At 48.7% G+C, this 21,615-nt stretch overlaps 1 protein-coding gene across 1 annotated transcript in view; it reads right to left on the minus strand.

Moving 5' to 3' along the window:
* Positions 1–20,061: 20,061 nt before the first annotated feature.
* The window catches only part of WWOX (WW domain containing oxidoreductase), a 954,172-nt gene continuing 952,618 nt past the window's right edge, over positions 20,062–21,615 (minus strand). Inside the window, exon 9 of the mRNA XM_036276000.1 lies at positions 20,062–21,116. Within this exon, the coding sequence (XP_036131893.1) occupies positions 20,928–21,116 (189 nt within the window). The 3' untranslated portion in view covers positions 20,062–20,927. The remainder of the gene's footprint in view (positions 21,117–21,615) is intronic.

A 21,615-nucleotide genomic window follows, 5' to 3' on the forward strand; every position in this document is an offset into this window, starting at 1 on the left:
TGTGGCCAGCATGGTCAGGGGACAGGATGTGACAGAATGAGATTGCATCTCCACTGGGTTTCCTCCCGCACTTCCCCTGGCCACCGCCTGCCACGCGCTCAGAGAAAACAAGGCCAGGAGCCCGAGGAACTGGGGGGGTGGAGGTGCAGGTCAAGGTCAGACCCTTCCCCGAAAGAGCGAGATCCTGCCTGCTGGAGCGCCCAGATGTAGCAAAGAAAAATAAACGACACCCAGTTAAATTTGAACTTCAGGTGAACGACTGACTGTTTAGCATAAGTATATCCCCTGTTACACGGGGCACACTGATACAAACAAAAAACGTGTTGCTTATCTGACGGTCAGATTAAATGAAATGCCCTGTATTTTAATCTGCAAGCCCCTTTCCCACTTCCGGAGACCATTCTGCCTTGCACCTGGCACCCCATGAAGGCATCGGGCCCCAGGTACAATAATGACGGCAGTTTGGCAATGACAACACGAAGTGAAGTGTTCTATTTTAGCTCAAGTTCACAGAATAGGCCAAATCACATTTTTACTAATGCCTGGCTAGAGACTCTTAAAAAATAAATAAACTAAGCATTTAAAATAAACCAAATAGACAGACTGAACTCTGGGGTCCTGGCTCAACTTGACAGAGTGGAACCCTAAAAACCGGAGAGGGGCTCCCTCTTGCCAAGAGCCCGGAAGGAGCACACAGGTTGCATGGTGACCTCTCTCTCAACCAGAGACGGCTCGGGTCCCGGGAGAAACGGAGCCCTGGAGGCTGGACGTTGTCATGAGGACCAGAGGCAGGGGTTGAGCCCCGTAGGTCACCTGTCACAGGTGACTCCAGGGAGAAAGAGCCTCAGACAGGGTCAGAACCAGAGGTCTTTGGTGATGACTGTGGGTCGAATCCTCGAAACCAAGAACTTCACGCGAGGCAGGAGCTGGGAACGAATGGGGGGAACACCCAAAGGGGCAAAGGCTGTCCAAGGGCTGCAGAGGATCATCAGGAGGGGTGTGAGTCACCACCATGCGATGCTAAGACCACACACATGGCTACATCTGGCTGGACCAGAGGTTCTCAGTGCCCCCCAGTGAGTGCCCCCGGGAGTATTTGACAATGTCTGGAAACATGTGGGGTTATCACAACAGGGCGGGGCATTGCTACAAGCCAGTCCACGCCAGGGATGCTGCTCACGCCCCGCAAGGCCCGGGCCAGCTCCGTACAGCAGGGAACGAACCGGCCCCGACGCCTGGAGTGCTGAGGCTGAGAGACCCCAGGGTGGACGAAGGTGTAAGAGCAACGTTCTTCCTCGTGGGTGGTCTCTGAGTAGGAACTAACCTCCCTGGAGTCTCCAGGTCCCCACACTCTGACAGCCCAGCAGAGGTGTGACAGGAACAGCCCCCTCAGCTAGAAGGACCATGGGAAGCAAGAAATAAGGGGAGAGCCCCAGCCAGTTTGGCTCAAAGGTTAGAGCGTCGGCCCGAGGACCGGAGAGACCTGGGTTTGGTTCCTGCTAAGGGCACGTACCTTGGTTGCAGTTTGTCCCCAGCCCCGGTTGGGGTCATGTGGGTGGCAACCAGTCGATATGTCTCTCTCACATCGAAGTTTCTCTCTCTCTTCTCCTCCCTCTCTCCCTCCTGATCTAGCTAAAGATAAATGCAAAAATGCCCTCGGGTGAGGATTAAAAAAAAAGAAAAAAAAGAAGGGGAGAAACTCCTCAAACCAATCATTCCCAGTGGTTCTTTTGCCAAAGCGAACGCTTATTAACCAATTACAGCAGAGATTTACGGAGTGGAATTACATTTTCCCTTAAGTGGGACCAACACCATTCCCCCAAAGCCATCAGCAAACTCTGTGGGGCTTTAAAATGACCAAAGACAGAGTCCGCTAATAGAGCCTGGTGCGAAGGGGTTCCTGGGATTTCTCCTTTAATTATTTCCATGGCTCCCCTGTCTCACTGGGGTGTTTGTCTTGGTGCAGGGAGGCCAGCGGTGTGCCATAGCCTGACACACAGGATGATGAGGGTTTTTCCATTATTATTTCATCTGTAATTACAGGTGAGGTCAGTTTATTATTTAGAAACCCTGAAAACATTTTCATTGAAATGATCCGTGGCCTTTTGCTGACCCTGTTTTAAAACACGCCCTGGCCACCAAAGTGTGCTTGCTGTTGGATTCGTAAAGGAGAGTCCCCCCTATTTTAAACCCAATCATAAGCATTATTTAAAATTTTGGATTTGAGAGGTGGTTGTTTTTTGTTTTTGTTTCTTTTAAGATTTATGGCATCGTTGAAATGAGGTTAAGTGGAAGCACTAAAGAATTTAATTAGAAATGTCTCCGCCTGCTCCCTGTCACCTTAAACCTCCCATAGGTTGTCCCCGGAGGGCTCGGAATCACAGGAGATGGCGTGTCCTTTTCTTAAGACTCCTAATGAGAAGGAGCTGGGATCTGCTGCTGTGTATCCCATGGCAGGTCCTGGGGACCAGAGGACGGGCGGGAGGAGAGGAGAGGAGCCCGGGGAAGCCTCGATGCTAGACAGGGACAGGGCCTCTCCTCCAGCCTCCGAGGCAGGCTCAGCCGGAACCTTCATTGATCGATCCAGAACATTTCCTGAGCACCTCTGTGTTTCCATGCCGCGCAAGGGGCTGGGGACCCAGACGTGCGTGAGATGCTGTCTGGGTTCTTCAACATCTGGGACACATGCAGCCAACAGGACAAAACAAAGAACAAGACAGCGCAGGTGCTTAATACCAGAGCAGCATGTGCAGGATTTGGTGGGCCCGAAAGGCAAGACTGTTCGACTCTCCCTGTGGAGGCGACCGGAAGACTTTCCCGGGATGTAGGTCTGGAAGGATATGGACCCTGGTGGACCTGGAGGAGGAAGAGGAAGGGGAAGGAGACTCCAGGTAGAGGACACAGTTTGTGCCCAAACTCAAACATTAGCTGGGGGGTTCAGCAGAAATCAATGAGGCTCAAGGATTCCTCTGGATCAAGAGGGCCAGTCAGGCCCTGGCCAGTTTGGCTCAGTGGTTGGAGCGTTGGCCTGCGGTCCGGAGAGACCCGGGTTCGGTTCCTGTGAAGGGCACGTACTTCGGTTGCAGTTTGTCCCCGGCCCTGGTTGGTCGTGCGGGTGGCAACCACTCGATGTGTCCCTTCACGTCGATGTTTCTCTCTCTCTCTCCCTCCCACTCTATCTGTACAAAAAATGGAAAAATATCCTCGGGTGAGGATAAAAAAAAAAAAAAAAAAAGAGGGCCAGTCGGGCATGCCAGCTATGGCAGGGAGGGGCTCCAGGAAGCAAGTCCACTTGCAAGAAGGAAGGTCTTCTCCCACCTGTTGAAGCCCACGCTAGGGCCCCAGCAGCCAAGGTCCAGCTAGTGTGCATTATGGCAGCATCAGGGTTTCAGCCCTTGGCTGGGCTTCCAGGGGAACCCGGGACAGCTGTGTAGCCAGTACCAAGGAGGGCTTCCTGGGAGACAGACAGAAGGACACCTGGATTCTGGGGAGGCTCGACTGGTGCTGAGGGATGGAGAGAAGGCTTCTCGTCCTTCCTTCTGCTGCTGAGTTCCATTGTCAGTGTGTAGTTCTGGACATAACAGCGGTCACGCCTCTGATTACTAATGCCACCCGTCACGGCGCGCCTCTGGTGCTAGGCATTTTTCTCCGTAATTTTTACTATTTATGACAATACTGCACGATCAGGTATATTTAGAGATAGCCTTCCCCCTAGCACTGCAGTGAGGAGTTATTAGCCATCAAAAACTAGATGAATTCCCCCATCACTTAACCTAGAGCACATCTGTAGAGTTGCCAAGTGAGCAGCAGCTTGATGCCATGCCAGGCTCACAGAGCATCTGCCCAGTGGTTTTCAACCTAGGCTCACCTTTGGGGGAAAAATAAAAATCGTTGCTTTCTCTACATCTGATATGTGGCTTCTCTCCTGGGCTTACCTCTCATGGGCCAAACTTCCACCCCGGCAAGTGAAATAGAGGTACGTGGACTGCCAGTTGCTTTGAGGATTCCCCCAGGGCAGCCCAAAGTAAATTTTGCATATGCTACGTGTATCAGTTAGCTTTTGCTGCCTAACAAAACCACCCCCAAAATGTAGTGACTGAAAGCAGCCGTCATTATAGTCACTCAGGCATCAGTCTGTAATCGGAGGGTCAGCTGATCCAGGCTGGGTCTGGCTCCAGGCTATGGCCTGGGTTCATGTCTGTTCTATGCGGTTCCCATTTTCCTTGCATTGGTGGTCCCCTGGGAGTAGTTCTCTTATGGTGAACGAAAGGTGCTGGACAGGTGCTGGGCAGGTGAACGTCCAGCCATGCAAGCGCATTTCAATCCCTGTTTGTGTGTCTACTTATGAACCTTTGCAAAGCCAGTCATGTGGCCCAACTCATGAGAGACCCAGGTGGCAGAATCGCTTCTTACCCACCTCGGTGAGGCCTGGCTTGGGCACTGGTGGGTCTACAGCTGGGCAGGTATCAGCTTGCCCTTGGATGGACAGTCTCAGGCAGAGGCTCTCACTACCTGGCTTGTGCTGGGACAAAGATGTTTATATGACTAGTTTGTATTTTCAGACCCGAGAAATACAACTTGTGGTTCTTTCTTTGAAAGGGTCCTGAAGTGGAATTTTGCAAACTAAGTTGCTTTTAGAGATGAATCTGACTCTTATTGCATTTGAAAAATAAATATGCACTAAAAGTAATTAATGCATGTTGGTTCATGAATAATACACTATTTTACAACTCTTTGCCGAGCGTAATGAGACAAGCCCCTAAATTGAAAATGAGTGCTTTATTATGTGATTGCCAACTGTTTTATACGATACCGAACATACTCATTGCTTCTGCCATCGTGTGTGTCATCAAGCTATTGCTTTTTAATAAATTAATTTTCCAGATATCTCTGGGGTCTTTGTAGGACATCTGGCTGAGGGCAAAAATGAAATTCATTGTGAGGTCTAGGCGGAACTACCAGTGTTTGGTGGCTTGCAAGTAAGTGCCCCGCAATTGCGATGCTTTCGGCCCCTGCAGAAAACACTGTGTGTGGGACGTAAGCGTGAGGGCAGATGCCGCTCCGGCCAAGGACGGGGTGAGAGGAGCCGAAATGCCTTGAAAATGAGGCCGCTTCCCTGTGAAGGTCTATGGAGCATGGGCAGGTCTCTGATCAGTTTCTTAAAATATTTAATGGAAGCAAAAATTAGCATCCAGTCCTATTCTGTTCTACATCCTTATTCTTAACTCTGCTCGTCTACCATTTTTCAAATGTCAATGGTACCTTTGATGGGGAGTTTAATTGGCATCCCCTCCCCTCCCAGTGAGACAGAGCTGGGTCCTCTCTTCTCTGATCCCATACTCTGCGGACCCCATTGAAGCATTCATCACTGTATGTCTTTCATTAGTCATATGGTCCCAGTTGCACAGTTTTGGGAGAAGACATCCACCTTGGATCTCCGTAAACAGAACTTAGAGTCCAATGTGGTGTTTCCCCCGAAGGTTATGCAAGGGGCCCTGGATGGTCTGTTCATGCATTTGCATCCAGTCCCTAATCTGACCCTTAGGGTGAACCCAATGCTGCAATTGAGGCTATTAGTCAGGATCGATGTTAGGAGGGGCTTAGCAATTGTTTGTTGAGTGAAGAAGTGACCTATCTTAGAAATTGACTTTCTCGTTATTTAGGCAAAGATCTTTTTTCATTGTGTGAAACATCTGCCAAGGTGGTTGTTCATTAAGAATGGCCTGTCTTTATGGTAATACTTTCACAAATGTCATTAAACTGGAGTATTATTTCTGGGACTTCTGCCATGTCTAATCCTATCAAACACTTGGGTCGGTTTGGAGGAAAAACTCAGCAGTGTGATCCTTGGTTGTCATAGAGAACAAATAACTCCAGACAGATATTTACCTGAGCGTTTTGATTTATAACTGGCTGTCCTTGAACCAAACCTCTCATAATGCTCATGTATCATGGACGCCAGGCAGAGAGGGATTAAGCCCCAAACCTCCGTCCAACGTTGGATTGACTCCGTTAACTTCTCCATGATATAGACTAGGATATCAGACTGGATTAGGACTCCAATTTCCTTTCTTTATGCAATAGGAAAATTGAAGTCCATTGGAGGGACATCTAAATTCTGGAATGTTATACAGATGTTACCAAAAGTGGAGTTAATAACAGGGCTATGTTCTTGTACAAAGTTTGCAAAGTACGTAAGTGTTTAAAACAAGTGTGTGGGTAGGAAGGAAATATGCCTATATTCATATCTTCCATATTGATATCTTACCAACACAGCCATTGTAATAGATTGCAGTGTATTTTCTTTGCCTTTTTTATTTTTATTTATTTTTTTAATATTTTTTCTTTATTGGTTTCAGAGAGAGAGGAAGGGAGAAAGAGAGAGAGATAGAAACATCGATGAGAGAGAACACAGATTGGCTGTCTCCTACATGCCCCCCACTGGGGATCAGGCCCACAACCTGGGCATGTGCCCTGACCGGGAATCAAACTGGAGACCTCTTGGTGCATGGGTCGATGCTCAACCACTGAGCCACACCAGCCAGGCTTCTTTGTCTCTTTTATGTGCACATTGTCTACCTAGTTACCTTAACAGCTTATAATACTGTCTCTCCTGTTGGAGTGAGCCATTGTCTACCTAGTTACCTTAACAGCTTATAATGCTGTCTCTCCTGTTGGAGTGAGCCATTGTCTACCTAGTTACCTTAACAGCTTATAATGCTGTCTCTCCTGTTGGAGTGAGCCATTGTCTACCTAGTTACCTTAACAGCTTATAATGCTGTCTCTCCTGTTGGAGTGAGCCATTGTCTACCTAGTTACCTTAACAGCTTATAATGCTGTCTCTCCTGTTGGAGTGAGCCAATAGACAGAAAGATAGGCGGGCCGGTGCCTGATAATGAGACGGGCGATCATATATACAGTGAAAGTGACACTTAAACCAAATGGGCAAAGCGTTTCCCCCCGGGCTTGGTGCTGAGACCACTGTCGTTTCGTGTCCACTCCGCCGGCTCTCAGGACCTAGACGGCAGCCCTGTAGGACTTCCTGCAGAGGCAGGTGCATGGCGGATGTGAGCTTAAAAAATAAAAGGCAGCAAGAACCCATGCCCAGTTTTACCCTAGAAACCGGGTCAGAATACCGAAATGGCACCTCCGTCCGCCATCCTCACCCAGGTCATTAAATAGCCTGCCCAGACAGCCCTGGGCTTTGGGGACCTCAACATCCTGTCCCAGCAGAGTCCACTGGGGCCTCCCCGCTGAGCCTTGCCCCCCCTCACCCCGTCGGCATCCAGGTGGGAACAGTGCCTGGCATTCCTTGCGCTTCTGCCTGGGAGCTATTTTTCCCCATTTTTTTTCCAGAGGCTAAATAATGTGACTAAACAGAACATAACGTTTCTTATTTTAATTTGCTTTTGGGGTGATTTTTAAAATAGATACTTGAACCAGACCAGCCTGACAGACTGCAGCCAGTTTTAGACAAGTGATGATTGTAAATTTTGGGCAAAGAAATGTTACAGAATGTAGCCCTGCCCCACAGCGGTAGAAAAAGACGTGATGGGGAGGCGGGGTGGGGGTGGGGGAGAAGCCAATGAAATGTGTGTCCTTGAATTCACTCCCAGCTATAAGGGGAGCCAAGGATCTCAGGGACCTTTCTTGCTATTAAATACGTGCAATTTTGTCCAGGAAAGTTGGGGCACAATCTTAGACTGTCAGCTTCAGAAAGGACACCCCGTGGTGGGAAACTGATATTCACTGCAAGTCAACGACGTGTCAACTGCTGTCCTGGGCTTGATTTGATTTCTTCTGTCTTTAGAAGCAACCACGGGGAGTGGGCATTTTCAGGTCAACTCTGCAGACACAGAGTGGTATGTCTTCTCGCTGAAGTTTGCTCAGCTGTACAACCAGGGTTTCACCCGTGCCTGTTCCATTGTATACACAGTTTCCCAGGGCTGGAGCATCTTTGAAAGCAACGGTCTGTTTTTACAGGTGATAAAGTTAAGGCCGCCCAGCAAGGCAAGGACAGGGTCTGGGCTAGCCTTCCTGTACCTGCTGTCTGGGCCCGGGCTCAGGAGAGGAGGACACGCTCTGAGCCAGTCCTTCCCCTCAGTCACACCTGTGGGTTGTACCTGTGCCCCCTCAGTCACTGCCAGTGGTACCCACAGGAGCCCACCTCCAGGCCACGAGGCAGAAGTCATGGCCCAGCCAGGGTGCCGGAAAGTTTTCTTTGTCATCAGCTCCTCCTGCACACACTCCTCAGGAAGATTCTGTGCGATTCCAGCCTAGAAAGTTAACTGTGTAAGAACCAGGGTGATTCTTGAAGCAGAGACTGTTCTACAGGCTCACTCAGCAAGCGTATGATTAGATGCTAATACCCTCACCTGGTGACTGATGTTTACCTCTTCAGAATGGAGGCATCGGTGTAGTGTTTTTATTATAATTTTCCCCCACAGGCTATGATCCTGCAAATTGATGAGTCCCTTTTAATTAGAGGGTAGGCTGTGTGCCGAACACTCCATGCAAAAACCTATGCAAATGGAGTTAAATTCTTACTCCGGCTGCTGCGAGCGCGGAGCCGCAGAAATCAGCTCCTCCTCTGGGAAAGGGAGTTTGAGATGGAGAGCAGGCATCCCAGCCCCGGGCGTCTTCACTGGACCCTCTGCCTCGGGACAAGCCCCGGGCCGCTGGCCACTCGCCTGGATGGCTCAATTAGGGCTCCAGTAACCAGCGATTGCCCTGGTCTCCTGCCCGTCCTCACTCCCCTCTCGCAGATGGATGGAAGTACCAGGCGGCCTACACGCTGCACACCATTAGTCCCCCCTCACTGCCCAGCGCAGAACGATGGGCCCGGCTTTGGGCTGTTCATAACTTTCTGACATTTTTATAGCTCCTGTGCTCATGGCCAGAGCAGGCAGCCCCTCAGCGTGCAGAGTGAGCTGCGCAGACCGGGAGGGAGCTCTCTCTGCAGACCTAGGGCCGGGGCAGCTCTCAGTAGGCGATCAAGGAGACACCCTGCAAAATGCCTGTCTTCTGGGTGAGCCCCGGGCTTCCACCAGGCGGTCCCTGGACCACTGAGTAACTAATATTGCTGTTTCCATGGCCCCATCCAGCCATGCTTGCAAGGGGACAGGAGTGTCATTCGAGTCTAGACGGGAGAGATTTCAGTTCAAGTTACTCAATTTCTGAACAGAGGCTTTGGCGTCACACATATAGCTACCCTCCTGGGCGCTGAGGCTCATTCATAGGGAACTCTGGGAGGGCAGTTAACGCACCAGGGTCACACAGCTGCGTGGGGGAGGAAAGACTAGGACGTGTTGATTGGGCTTTGCCTACCGCGTTCCGTTCTTTCTCCAAGAACACGTCTGGTCGTCTTGACCCCTCGACTGCCCCACCCTGGCGTTACCCACACGCCCCGACCCAGGCAGTGTTGCTGGAAGGAGAGACCAGGTCCACTCTGCACAACTCCAGGGGACGCCGTTCTCACTGGGGTCTACGTAAATGACCCTCCTGTTCCACGTTCTATAAAAGTGCACCCTGTTGGAAGCCGCCGAGGGGGATCCCCAACCACCCGCAGCCCCCAGAGCATTTGTCTCCCCCAGCAAATCACCTCACCATTCCGGGGCTCAAGAGGAACCCCAGGATAAATGTTTAAATTTTCAACCATATTCTATGCAGACAGAGTGCCCCTTCCTCCTGCCTTTCACATCTGTCTTTATGTTTCTGTAAGCATGTGACTTGTCAGAGCCTCCAACCACTGAACAGGGCAGGAGCCATGAAGGAGCCCTGGCCGGGTCTCGGGAGTCACGGAGACCAGTCTGTGAAAACTGTGACAACAGAAGTGCATTCGGGCCAGCTGGGGAGGCTTCTGCCCCAGAGCCTTGAGAACCATAAGGACGTCCTCCTGTCCCGGTGAAGCTGGTTACCCCTCGATTTTATTGACGAAGCTCAGGGTGCTGATATCGAGGGCTCACACTGATCTCGTTCTCATTTAGGCTGAAAGTTGGTGGATACATGATTTCGATATATTTCTTAGGTACAGTGATACCTCGGTTCTCGAACGCCTCGAATTTCGACCAAATCGGTATTCGACCAGGAGATGCGAGAAACTTTTGTCTCGGAATCCGAACAAATATTTGGAACTCGAACTTCCGAGATGAGCCGAGTTGAGCCGAATGGCGTTCATTCGGCCCAGCGCGCCTTGCTCGCGTCATCAGCGTGAGTGCAGAGAGAGAGTCACGCTTTGTGGAGAGAGTCACGCTTTACACTGAATTTAACCCTTAGACATACTGTACACTTTTATTTCTTGTTGAGACTTATGTTTTTCTACATATTATATACAAATTAGGCCAGTAAATAGGCATTTTCTGGGGCTTGGAACGAATTAATCCAGTTTCCATTATTTCCTATTGGGTTTCATTGCTTCGGTTCTCGAACAATTTGGTTCTCGACCGTCCTCCTGGAACGAATTATGTTCGAGAACCGAGGTATCACTGTATATGTATTTTATTTCTGGATGGCATACTTTGAATCCTTCCCTCCCGAATGGAATGTCACAAAACTCAGGAAAAAAAGGTTAAGTCCAAAATAACAAGTTACTATCCAGAGCCCAAGAAAGAAGTTGTCTTCATTTCTCTGCAGTCAATAGTTACTGCAATATTGCTGATATTTTCATGTCTGAATACTTCATTCAAGGTTTTTTGCTGAGCACATTTATTTAGAGTAACACAGGATACATTACTTTTCTAATACTATGGTTTTTAAAAACTTTTCATTAGCAGAGACCAAATGGACAAACAAAATCTGTATGTTGGCTTGCCCTTTAGTTCAAACTTTTAGCAAACGATAATAAAACAAAAAGTGGGAAGGGGCACTGAGTACATCCACAACCCCAGTTCTGCAAAAGCGGGGTGCGGGCGCTGAGGGGAACGGGCGAGCGGCTGACCGTGGAAGGACATCAGTCAGCCTTGGCAGGGCGTCGAGTCCAGCGGGGAAGGCCTCCGGGCGCAGACTCACCTGGCCAAAGCCGCAGGGAGTGGTGTTTAGACACACGGACACGTAGGTATAATGCAGACAGCCTGCCGTTATTTAAAATAACCAAGTGACCCCAAAGCATCCATGCGGGTTTGTTTTCCAATGCACTTCTCTTTGTATGCTGCAGCCCACATTCCCAGCCTGTACCTGTGGAACTCGACAGCCATTTCGCTGGTGTGACCATGTCGGCCAAGAGGACCCTGCGGAGGGCCGGGACGACCTGGAGTCAGCCCGCACCGCGCTGTCAGGCTGAGGGAGGCGGCGGGCACGGGTCCATCGTCAGCCTGCTCTGCCCTCCTTTCAGAACTTGTATTAGGAATACCTCCATTGTAAAAATGTGGGAGATACAGAGCAACATAAAGAAAAAAAGTCACTCACATTTCCTCTTCCCAGAGCTAACACGGTTCAGTCCTATCTCTCTTTCTTTTAACACACAATTTATATGGAGACACAAATACATATATTTGTCTAACAACAGTGGGATCATACCCTACGAACTCTTCTATAACCTACATTTCCCCCCCAATATGTTAAAAACATCATTTCAGTCAATTAAATCTCTTTTGCAATATCCATTCGTGATGGTCCAGGGAGCCCTGTCTTCCAATGGTCAGGTATTGAAATGGATCTCAGTTTTTTCATCATCATCATTATCATTATTATTAATGCTTTAAGAAAAAACCTTTCTCTGTGTCCTAGAGAACACTATTGTTTCTTTTAACAAACAGCTATCTTTTATTTATTTTATTTATTTGTTTAATTCTCACTCGAGGATATTTTTCCATTGATTTTCAGGTAGAGTGGGAGGGAGAGAGAGAGAAGCATTGATGTGAGAGACACATTGATTGGTTGCCTCCTACTTGACCCCACCCAGGGCCAGAAATCAAACCTGGGACTCTGGTCCACAGGCCGATGCTCTAACCACTTAACCAAACCGGCCAGGGCCAAACAGACATCTTTTAAAAGGAACCAGTGGCCTATGTTCAAAGGGTTTGGGGTTAAGCATAAATACTTTATTTGTTATTAGTAATGAGACTTCTCAGTTTGTTATTAGTAATGAGACTTCTCGGATTCATTAGTATGTTAATGCAGCCTTTGAATTCCAAAGCTCCTGACTCGTTTACACATGCAGGCACTCACACACACACTCACTCACACACTCCCTCACACACTCCCACACACACACACACACACACACTCACTCACACACACTCCCACACACACCCTCACACACACTCACTCACACACACTCACTCACACACACACTCACACACACTCCCTCACACACTCCCACACACACACTCCCTCACACACACTCCCACACACACACTCACTCACACACACACTCACACACACACACACACACACACACTCTTATCAACTGCATAGGCTAGGATTAAATTAATATTCAGAATCTGAATTTCTGTGTCAAAGGGTCCGGTATGTTTTATTAATAATGCTCATTGTGATTTTATTTTAAACAGTATTTATTATTGCTGAATAATACATTTTTTACACTAAGTTTAAATATGTAGAGATATAGATACACATACATCTATATATCAATATCCATATATCATGCATATCTTTCTTATATAAGTGTATGGGTTTTTCCTGTCTGTTACTTCTACGTTTTGAGAGCGTTGAATCTGAGAAGGCTTTGGGAATATTCAGGGAGATCTATGCAGGCTTCTAGAAGGTTCTGGAATCTTGTTCCGGGAACAAGAAGATCTGAAATTTTTCTTAGATCATCTAAGAGGATCTGCTCAGCCTAACTCCCTGAAGTGGGTTTGAAGGCAGCCATGAATAAGAGTGAAGACAAGGCCTCCATCCTAAAGTCCTTCAGAGCTAGGCCTAGCAGGTAAAATTCCCAGGACCCTGGCGAGGGGTAAGCCCTGTCTCAGGAAACCAGGCTGAGAATTCTGCACATTCACCAACATGGCAAACAACGTCTTCAAACTTTCTCAGGAGGTTCTTCAGCAGCAGAAGAACGAATACCATCAAAAACCTGGCAAAACCAGCTGGCCCAAAGTTGAGCTTGACTCTTTTGTATTCAGCCTTTTTTTAAATTTTGCTGATACAAAGCTCCTGCCCTCTTTTGTCTTGGTTCCAAAGGGAGAGAGCATTCCCCACCCGGGACCTGAATGGGCCACCCTGAGTGAGATTAGCCCTGCAGCGCACCAGACAGGCAGAGCATCTGGGGAGAGTGAGCCCATCCGCAGCGACACCCGGGTGAGAACGCGCATGCTTTTCTCAAGGAAAACTCTTGGCAGCGATTAAAACCTGCCACGTGGGCAGCCCGGATGCCAGCAGGTACTCAGAGTCTTAAAAATGTTCCATCTTGTTTGCCATGTAAGAAAACAATCAAACCATCCCCCAAATCGTACGCAAACATGTTTATTGAAGCATTCTTTCTATTAATGAATATGGTGGTGGGGGAGCCCTAACTCTCCAATAACAATGAAGGAGGAGCTGTTCCTGAGTGCGGGCTCTTAAAGGCAATAAAAGACTTCTCAAGGATTTATTTAGTTTGAAAGATATAAAACTGTGTATGGAGTATAATCACAACTATATAAAACTAAAACTTGAAAGCTACACGTAAATCTGAAATTGCATTTTGAAGAGGGAAAGAAAATATATCAGAATATTTGCAGTGGTTGCCTTGGAGGAGTGTGATGGTGGCCAATTTGCTTTTCTGATGCCCCCCCCCCAACTTTAAATGCTGAGCATTCATTTTAACTTCTTAATAAAAACACAGTAAATTTTGTTTAAGGGAAATTCTTTGGCAGTTATCTCTAAGATTGACTGTATTTAAAGGCAATGATAGGACTTTTCTTCTTTTTTTTTCTTTCTCTGAACCAATCTCACAACTCACGTTTAAAGGACAGAGAGAAAGAATGAAACCACATCTGGGCAGGTTACTGATGGAATCCCTATTGGTTCATCCAAACAAGTCTGTATGTAGGAAATAAAACAACGGCAAAACAAAGTTGGAGGGTGAGAGAAACCACAGATGTTGAGTGGCTTGCAGACGCACGGGCTCGGAGAGGTGACATTACTGGGACAATGTCACAAAGGAAGTGGTGGCTGCAGGACTCAAACATTTTCCTTGTCAACGAAAAGGGGCCAGTAACATTTACCCAAAAGTCATGAGATGCAAATGAACAAAACCAGCCGTTCAGGTCAGCGTCCAAGCAGTCCGGAAGCGACATTTGAGGGAAGCGAATTTCCCCGTCTGGGGTGCCTGGCATCGAACGAGAAATTGTCATGACACCAAGGCAAAAGGCCACGCTCCTAGTGAAGACCACATGAAACCAGGACAGGCGGAGGAAGGCGGGGAGCCTCTTTAATCTGAAGGCGTGATGGAGAGCCTCTGTTTGCATATCCCTATTTCGTAAGAACAGGTGGGACTGCAGTTAGTGGGTGAATACAGAAGCCAGAAGGAACCAGAGGCTGGAGGGTTCGCTCTGGTCTCGGTGAGGAATCCAGCTGGGGTCCACGTCGTGTTGTCATTCCGGTTGACAAGGAACCAAAAAGGCAGGACGTTCCCTGATTGAATAGTAAACATGTCATAGCTCGGCTGAACTGATTTTTTTTTTTCCTGCCCAAATCGAATGTAGACTCACCCAGAAGTGCCACTCAAATTAAAATCATGAACGCGGCGCACTGGGAAAATGAAAGACAAAATGCTTTTAAATAAAGAGACTGGCTGCTTGAGGGTATTTTATACAAATGGTTATAGAGGGTGACAATATGAAGTTAAAATATGTAAAAAAATAAAATAAATGGTAGCACCCAACACTGATAAGGCTGTTATGAAACAGAATCGTGTACGCCCTGCTGGTCGGAACCCGTCCAGCTCACTGTGGCCGTATGCAGCAGGAGCCAAACTGCGGCTCTCGGACCGGCGTTCCAGTTCTGCAGGTGTGTACTGAGGAGTAAATCAGTAAGGAAAACATGGCACGCATAAAGAAATGGAGCCATGAATTCTAACAGTAAACACTAGAAACAACCTAAAGTTCCCGTCGTAGGAGTTTCCAAATAGGGACCCACCAGCAAGAGGATCTATTAGGCAAAATGATCTGTGAAAATTGACAAATAAGATGATTTGAGTGTGGGGGGTGGGGAATGAAACCAAATAGTATGAAGGCTTGAAAGGTAATAAACAAAGATGAAAATAGCTGTGTTAGCAGAGTAGAGCCTTTCTTTTTCTTTTCAAACATTGCCTCCGTCGCCCCTGGTCAGGTGGCGCAGTCGGATGGAGTGTCGTCCCATACGCCAAAGGTTGCAGGTTCGATTCCCAGTCAGGGCACATACCTAGGATGCTGTTCAATCTCAGGTCTGGGCGAGTATGGGAGGAAACCTATCGATGTGCCTTCCTCTCTCTCTCTCTCTAAAATCAATCAAAAGCTATCCTTGGGTGAGTGAGGATTAACAAAAAGATTCCTCTGTCGTTAGTGCATCATCTCATCAATAGACATGATTCAGAGCAGTTTTTCCAGTGATCATGTGAATAATATTTTGTGGTATTATTTAGTATTCTAAAATTCAAACTGGTTTGGTTGAATGATGAAAGGCATTCATCATTGCAGAGTTAATGCACAAGGCAAGTATTGCTATTTTAGATGCTTTTTTTTTTTCCAAAGTAAAATTCTAAAAACGGCCCCTGCTTCTGACCAACGGGCAGCCATTTTGCAAGGTCAGGCTTTCTGGCTTGGTGCTGACCCTAATGAAAGTAACCAGGCCTCCTCCCCTGAACTTCAAAACAAAACCACCCATAACCCCATTTTAAAGAGCAAAACCACAAGCCACAGCCTCAGTCATTGCCGGGGATGCTTCCATTTCTTATTTCCTATTGATAAGTTGCAGAAAGGCCTCCCATAATCGGCCGTGAAAGTGGAAACCGGCTGCCTTTGGTTTAAAGAAACTTGGGGAGGGAGAGAGAGAAGCTGGTGCGCTCTTCCTCTTCTGGGTGGTTCTGTGGTTCTGCGGCAGGGGTGGAGAACTCTGGACACCGAGCCCGCTAGACGCGAAGTTCAGGGAAACAAGGCCATCTGCAGACCTGCTTGCGGCCAGGACAGGAGAGACAGTGTGGAGTTGAAGCCATACTGCTGGATCAACGGCAGGCGCGGAAACCACGTGGACAGGTTATACGAGGCACTGGGCCCCAGGCAGGAGCCAGATCCCGTGCGAGGGAGCAAGCCAAACAGCCTTCCTTTGTGAATAAGGAATTTATGTACCCATTGCATACATATAAGATACATACACTGCAGGTCTGTAGGTCACCCATTAAATAGGGCGATGTAGCGGAAGGCACTGGCCCGGCTGGTGTGGCTCAGTGGGTGAGTGTCGACCCATGCACCAAGAGGTCGCTGGTTTGATTCCCGGTCAGGGCACATGCCCAGGTTGTGGGCCCCATCCCCAGTGGGGGGCATGCAGGAGGCGGCCAATCGATGTTCTCTCTCATCAATGTTTCTATTTCTCTCTCCCTTTCCCTTCCTCTCTCTCTGAAATCAATAAAGAAAAAAAAATAGTGGAAGGCACGAGGGCTTGGAGTTGATGGACCTGAATTCAAATACTGACTCTGATACTCACCACAGTGACGAGGCTCTGCATAGGTTACGGTTACTTTGTAAACCACAGTTTCAGCATCTGAGCATAAAATAAGATGGAAAAGATTTGCCTAGACCAGCAACTAGCACATAGTAGATGCTAATTAAATAGTATCTGCAATTAATAGTAGTGATGATGGTAGAGTGGGATCATTATTATATAAAGTATGTATTACACAGGTAACATATTACATATCTATCTGTCTGTAAATACACACACATATATCATGACAGAGGGTGAGCAATGGCCTTGGGCTTAGAATAAGCTAAAAAAGGAGTGTGGGCCCAGCCAGTGTGGCTCAGTGGATTGAGAGTCATCCATGGACTGAGAGTTCCCGGTTCGATTCCCGGTCAGGGCACATGCCCAGATTGTGGGCTCGATCCCCGGTAAGGGGGCGTGCAGGAGGCAGCTGATTGATGTCTCTCTCACATTGATGTTTCTTAAAAAAATCTATAAAAACATATTTTTTAAAAAAGGAGTGAGGCCGTATGCCACCCACCTGCTCCCCTGTCCAGGAGTCCCCCATACCATTAGAAGGAAGAGTAAGGTGCCCGGCAGGAGAAGCTGCCCTCCGGGACTGGTGTGTCCGACCGAGTGCACTCAGGCCATAGTGGGCAAGAGGAGGCCTGGGTGTTGTTCTGGGGCCTCGGGTCATCCTCAAGTGCCCTAGAGAACTTCTGAGAAAGTGGATGAGGACCTGATGCACTGTGAAGACTCCTAGAGACACGAGATGTAAGTTCTTTGTAGCAGGCATAGTGGGAGAGGTTACCCTAAACTTTGAATTCCCACCATGTGGCACTGAGTACATGTTTATTGAATGAAAGATTGTCTGAAGGCTTAGTCTTTTAACTTAGGAAACTTGTTGATTTAGGCCAATACTCACCTCCCCTCGTCAAGTTCCCCCCAAACCTCATCGCGCCTGCCTGGTGCAGGACGGGGACGAGTCAGGGCATACCTGAATGGGATGAGTTGGCCAACAGCCCGCAGGGTCTCCTTTGCATCTCTTTGATAGTTTGGACATCACCTTGGCTGATGATACTCCAACATCTTCTTTGCCATGGCTTAAATTCCACCTTCACCAAATGCCTGAAGCTTTGGTAGAGTCAGACCCATGAAGTCCCTCCTGTGCTCAGCCTGAGACCTCAAGATGATGCCTCTCTTGGGAAAAGACACGTCTAACTGATTCAAGAAGGTGGTGGCATCAACGCAGGGAAGGGGCACGACTTTGAGATCAAACCAACCCAGGTGTGAACCACAGCTCTGCCACTTATGAGCTGTGTGGACCAGGGCGACATGTAAAACATCTTGGCCTCAGTTTCTGCATCCACAAGACAGGAAGCGGAGGGCCACCTGGGGGCGGTCATGGTCACATCAGAAGTCAGATGGGCTGGTGCAGCCTGCTTAGCCCAGCGTGTGGCTCATGGTCATCCCCATGATGGGAACTGTTTCCATGAACATAATGCCTGGCCACCGGGAATCAGTCTTTCCTTCAGCGGTTATTTATTAAGCACCTACTATGTGACAAGAGCAGTTCAAGGCGTTGTGGCCACAGTTGTGAACAAAACAGACAAATCCAGTGGGGTTTATGTTATAGGAGGCAGAGAGAGGACGTAGCAAATAGATAGAGACACATACTGTGTCCACTAGGATTATGTGTTGTGGAGAAAAGGGAAGGCTAAGGACACATGGGATGCGATCATCTCCTCTGAAAGGGGGTCACAGTTGAGCAGAGACCAGACACAGTGTGAGAGAAAGCCAGGCGAACCTCTGGAAGAAAAGCATTTCAGCCGAGGAAACAGCAAGTAGAAAGTCCTTGCCTAGGAAGGGTACTTGGCATATTTCAAGAACACAAAGCGGCTGGAGGGGCTACCTGTGGTAGGGGAGAAAAGGTGCTAGAACACGAGCTCAGACAGCAAGATGGGGACCAGAGGACGAAAGAAGTCCTAGGCTACGGTGAAAGTCTGGACCTGACTCAGTGAGATGAGAAGCTGTATTGGTTAGCGTTGGCGGCATAACAAGTGACCATGAACTTTGTGGCTTCCCGCAACAGACTTTTCTTTCTTGCCATTCTGCGGATTGGCTGAGTTTCTTCTCATCTGGGTTGATCCCGCTGGACTGAACAGTCTGGGATGGCCTCGCTCACATGTCCAGTGCTTGGTTGGATGTCAGTGCGTAGCAGTCAGGTGTCTCTCATCATCCAACAGGCTAGCTGGTGGTTGCCAGGTTCCAGAGAGCAGCAAGGAAGGACAGTCCCCAGTGCACAGGCAGTTTCCAGCTGGCCAAGGCAAGGCATGTGGCCAAGGCCAAAGTGAGTGTGGGAGGCGACCAGTCACAGCGTGGAGACTGGCAGGAGCATCATGATGGTCACATTTGCACACAACCTATCGCTGTCTGATTCGTGGATTTAAAGGATTTTGTAAGGGCCCTGGCTGGTTTTGCTCAGTAGTTAGAGCGTCGGCCCATGGACCAGAGAGTCCTGGGTTCAGTTCCCGCCAAGGGCACGTACCTTGGTTGCAGTTTGTCCCCGGCCCCTGTTGGGGTTGTGTGGGTGGCAGCCACTCGATATGTCTCTCTCACATCAATGTTTCTCTCTCTCTTCCTCCTTCTCCCCCTCCTGTTCTAGCTGAAGGCAAATGCAAAAGTGTCCTCTGGTGAGGATAAAAAATGAAAAATAAATAAATTATAAATAAATAAATAAATAAAGGATTTTGTAAGAGAGAATATAGCCCAAATCGGAGGGTGTAGCCAGGCTATGGGCCCATGGAAAGCTGTGTGTTCGTCTGGACTGGGCCACAGAGCCAGAGCCCAGCGGTTCATGATGTCATATGGCCTGAAGTTGCTATTAGCAAGAGAAGCAGTGACACACACACCCTGCCCCGTGTTCTCGTATGTTGGCAAATGCACTCTCTCCATCTCCCCCAAGTGGACCATCTCACACCCCTGCTGGAAGGGCCTAGAAACCAAGGCGTCCGTGTGAAAGGGGTGAACAGAAAAGAACCCCCAAACCTCCCACAGGCTACTAGATAGAGATGCTCTCTCATCACCAAGAAGTTGATCATTGCAGGGGGACCAGACCACTGAGGACTGAAATAACCCACCACGAGTAATAACAAAACCTCTTCTGGTGAAATCCAACCAGAGTCACGTTTCTTTCTCTTTCTTCCTTCCACAGAAAGTACGATGCCGGCATGCTGATGGCGTGAGACCACCTGGGCCACCGACAGCCACAAAGCACAAGACAAGACACACTCAGAGAAGAAACAAGAACGGTGTTTTCCTGGCGTCTACAAGAAGCGCTTTATTTTTCCTCTAGATTTTTTTTCTAAAAAAGAAAAAAACAAAAACAAAAACACACAAAAAACCAGAACTGTCACAAACATTTAAAGACACACAACAGACTTCAGGCGATGGTATTCGAGCATGCTCTTTTATTAAGCACAGGATGGGAGAGGGGACAGGACGTTTAGGCAGGACGCTAACAAGGGAGCACTGAGGGGCTCTGACCCTCCGCCAGGGGGCTGCTGCTTGAAACTGTGAGTGACTAATGAAGAGAACGACTTTTACCCACACCCCGAAATCATCCTGTAAATGCCTGTGGACACCGGGCTTCCTTCCTTGCCTGTCAAGGCATCGAGGGGGTGTCTGGCAAAATTCGTTTGCAATTCTCTCTAAGGAAATTTTTCTCTAGTTTGGCAAGGGAGTCAAAGGACCAGGACCTTCGGGATCGTAGCTCTATCTATTCCACCGGTTTCTCCGCGTCACAGTGTCACCTCCATCTTCACTGACGGGGACGAGGTTCAGCGCTCGCTCCCGGGAGTTGCCAGGCCCACTTAGACTTGGTCAGAATGAATGAAACAATGATCTCCTGGGTCAATACAGCGAAGGACAGACACTCACTTTTTCTTCCCTAACCGGGAGGAAGCTCCTAGATGCCGTGTGGCCACGGTGGCGGTGGAGATGGTGGGTGGGACAGGGGCACTGGGCCATTCTAAACGGTGACAGAATACAATAAGACAAGGACCCCACGTACCAACTGAGGGTCACTTTCAAACAGGCCACCACCAGAAAAGCAAAGGGACCCAAACCTAAGCCAGCCCCAGAAGAGAGAGACTGCCCCTTTACCCCTGGAATGAATTCCCTGCTTCCCGTTGGTACTAACATTTTCCCATCTGCTGTGGCTGCTCCTACTTCCTTGACTCTGGCGGATCCGTGTCAGAGGGCACGGAAAGGCCCCTGGACAGGCTGGAAGGGGCCCGGCGTTGGCACGCACGCTGGGGCCCGCGCTCGGCCTAGCTGGCCTGGCTGCCCAGCCCTTCCCGGATCAGCCTCTCGCTGAGCGCCCACAGCGCCCGCGCCGTCTCTTCGCTCTGGGCCTCCGCGGAGGGCAAGCAGCGGCAGCAGCTGTTGAAATACATCCCTCCCAGGCCCTCCAGCTCGGGAGCAGCAGCACAGTAGACGGTGGTGGCAGCTCCTTGTTGCTGGAAATAGAAAAAAAACAAAAACACAACATTTTTTTTAAGAGGTGACGAGATGACTTTCTCCCGACTGGGAATTAGCAAGCCTCTCCCCACCCGGTCCAGTGGCCCCTGGATCTCAGCATGGCCAAGGGGCCTGAACTCAGCACAGGACTGTGAAAGGTAGGATGTGAGCATCCTGGAAAAAAAAACGAGTTCAGAAACCCCGCTGGTGACGCTGGTGTGACCCTTGACACCTCATGTAGGAAAAGGCCACGAAAATAAATACGCAAATCAATCAATCAAGTCAGACATCTCTCCCCGGCAAAGAGGAAAAGGGGTTACTCTTTTGAACACACAAGAAGAAATTCATCCAACCCTTTGACTTCTCAGTGCATAATGTATTTAGACACCAAGATGTTTCTAGAACCTTCTGTCCAAATTAAACCAACCACCCTAATAACGGCCCATCAGGTCGCAAACCCAGGCGGGACGGTGCCAGGTCTTTCCTGTAGGCTGCGGT

The sequence above is a fragment of the Molossus molossus genome, unplaced genomic scaffold, assembly GCF_014108415.1.
Source record: "Molossus molossus isolate mMolMol1 unplaced genomic scaffold, mMolMol1.p scaffold_m16_p_21, whole genome shotgun sequence".
Taxonomy (NCBI): Eukaryota; Metazoa; Chordata; class Mammalia; order Chiroptera; family Molossidae; genus Molossus; species Molossus molossus.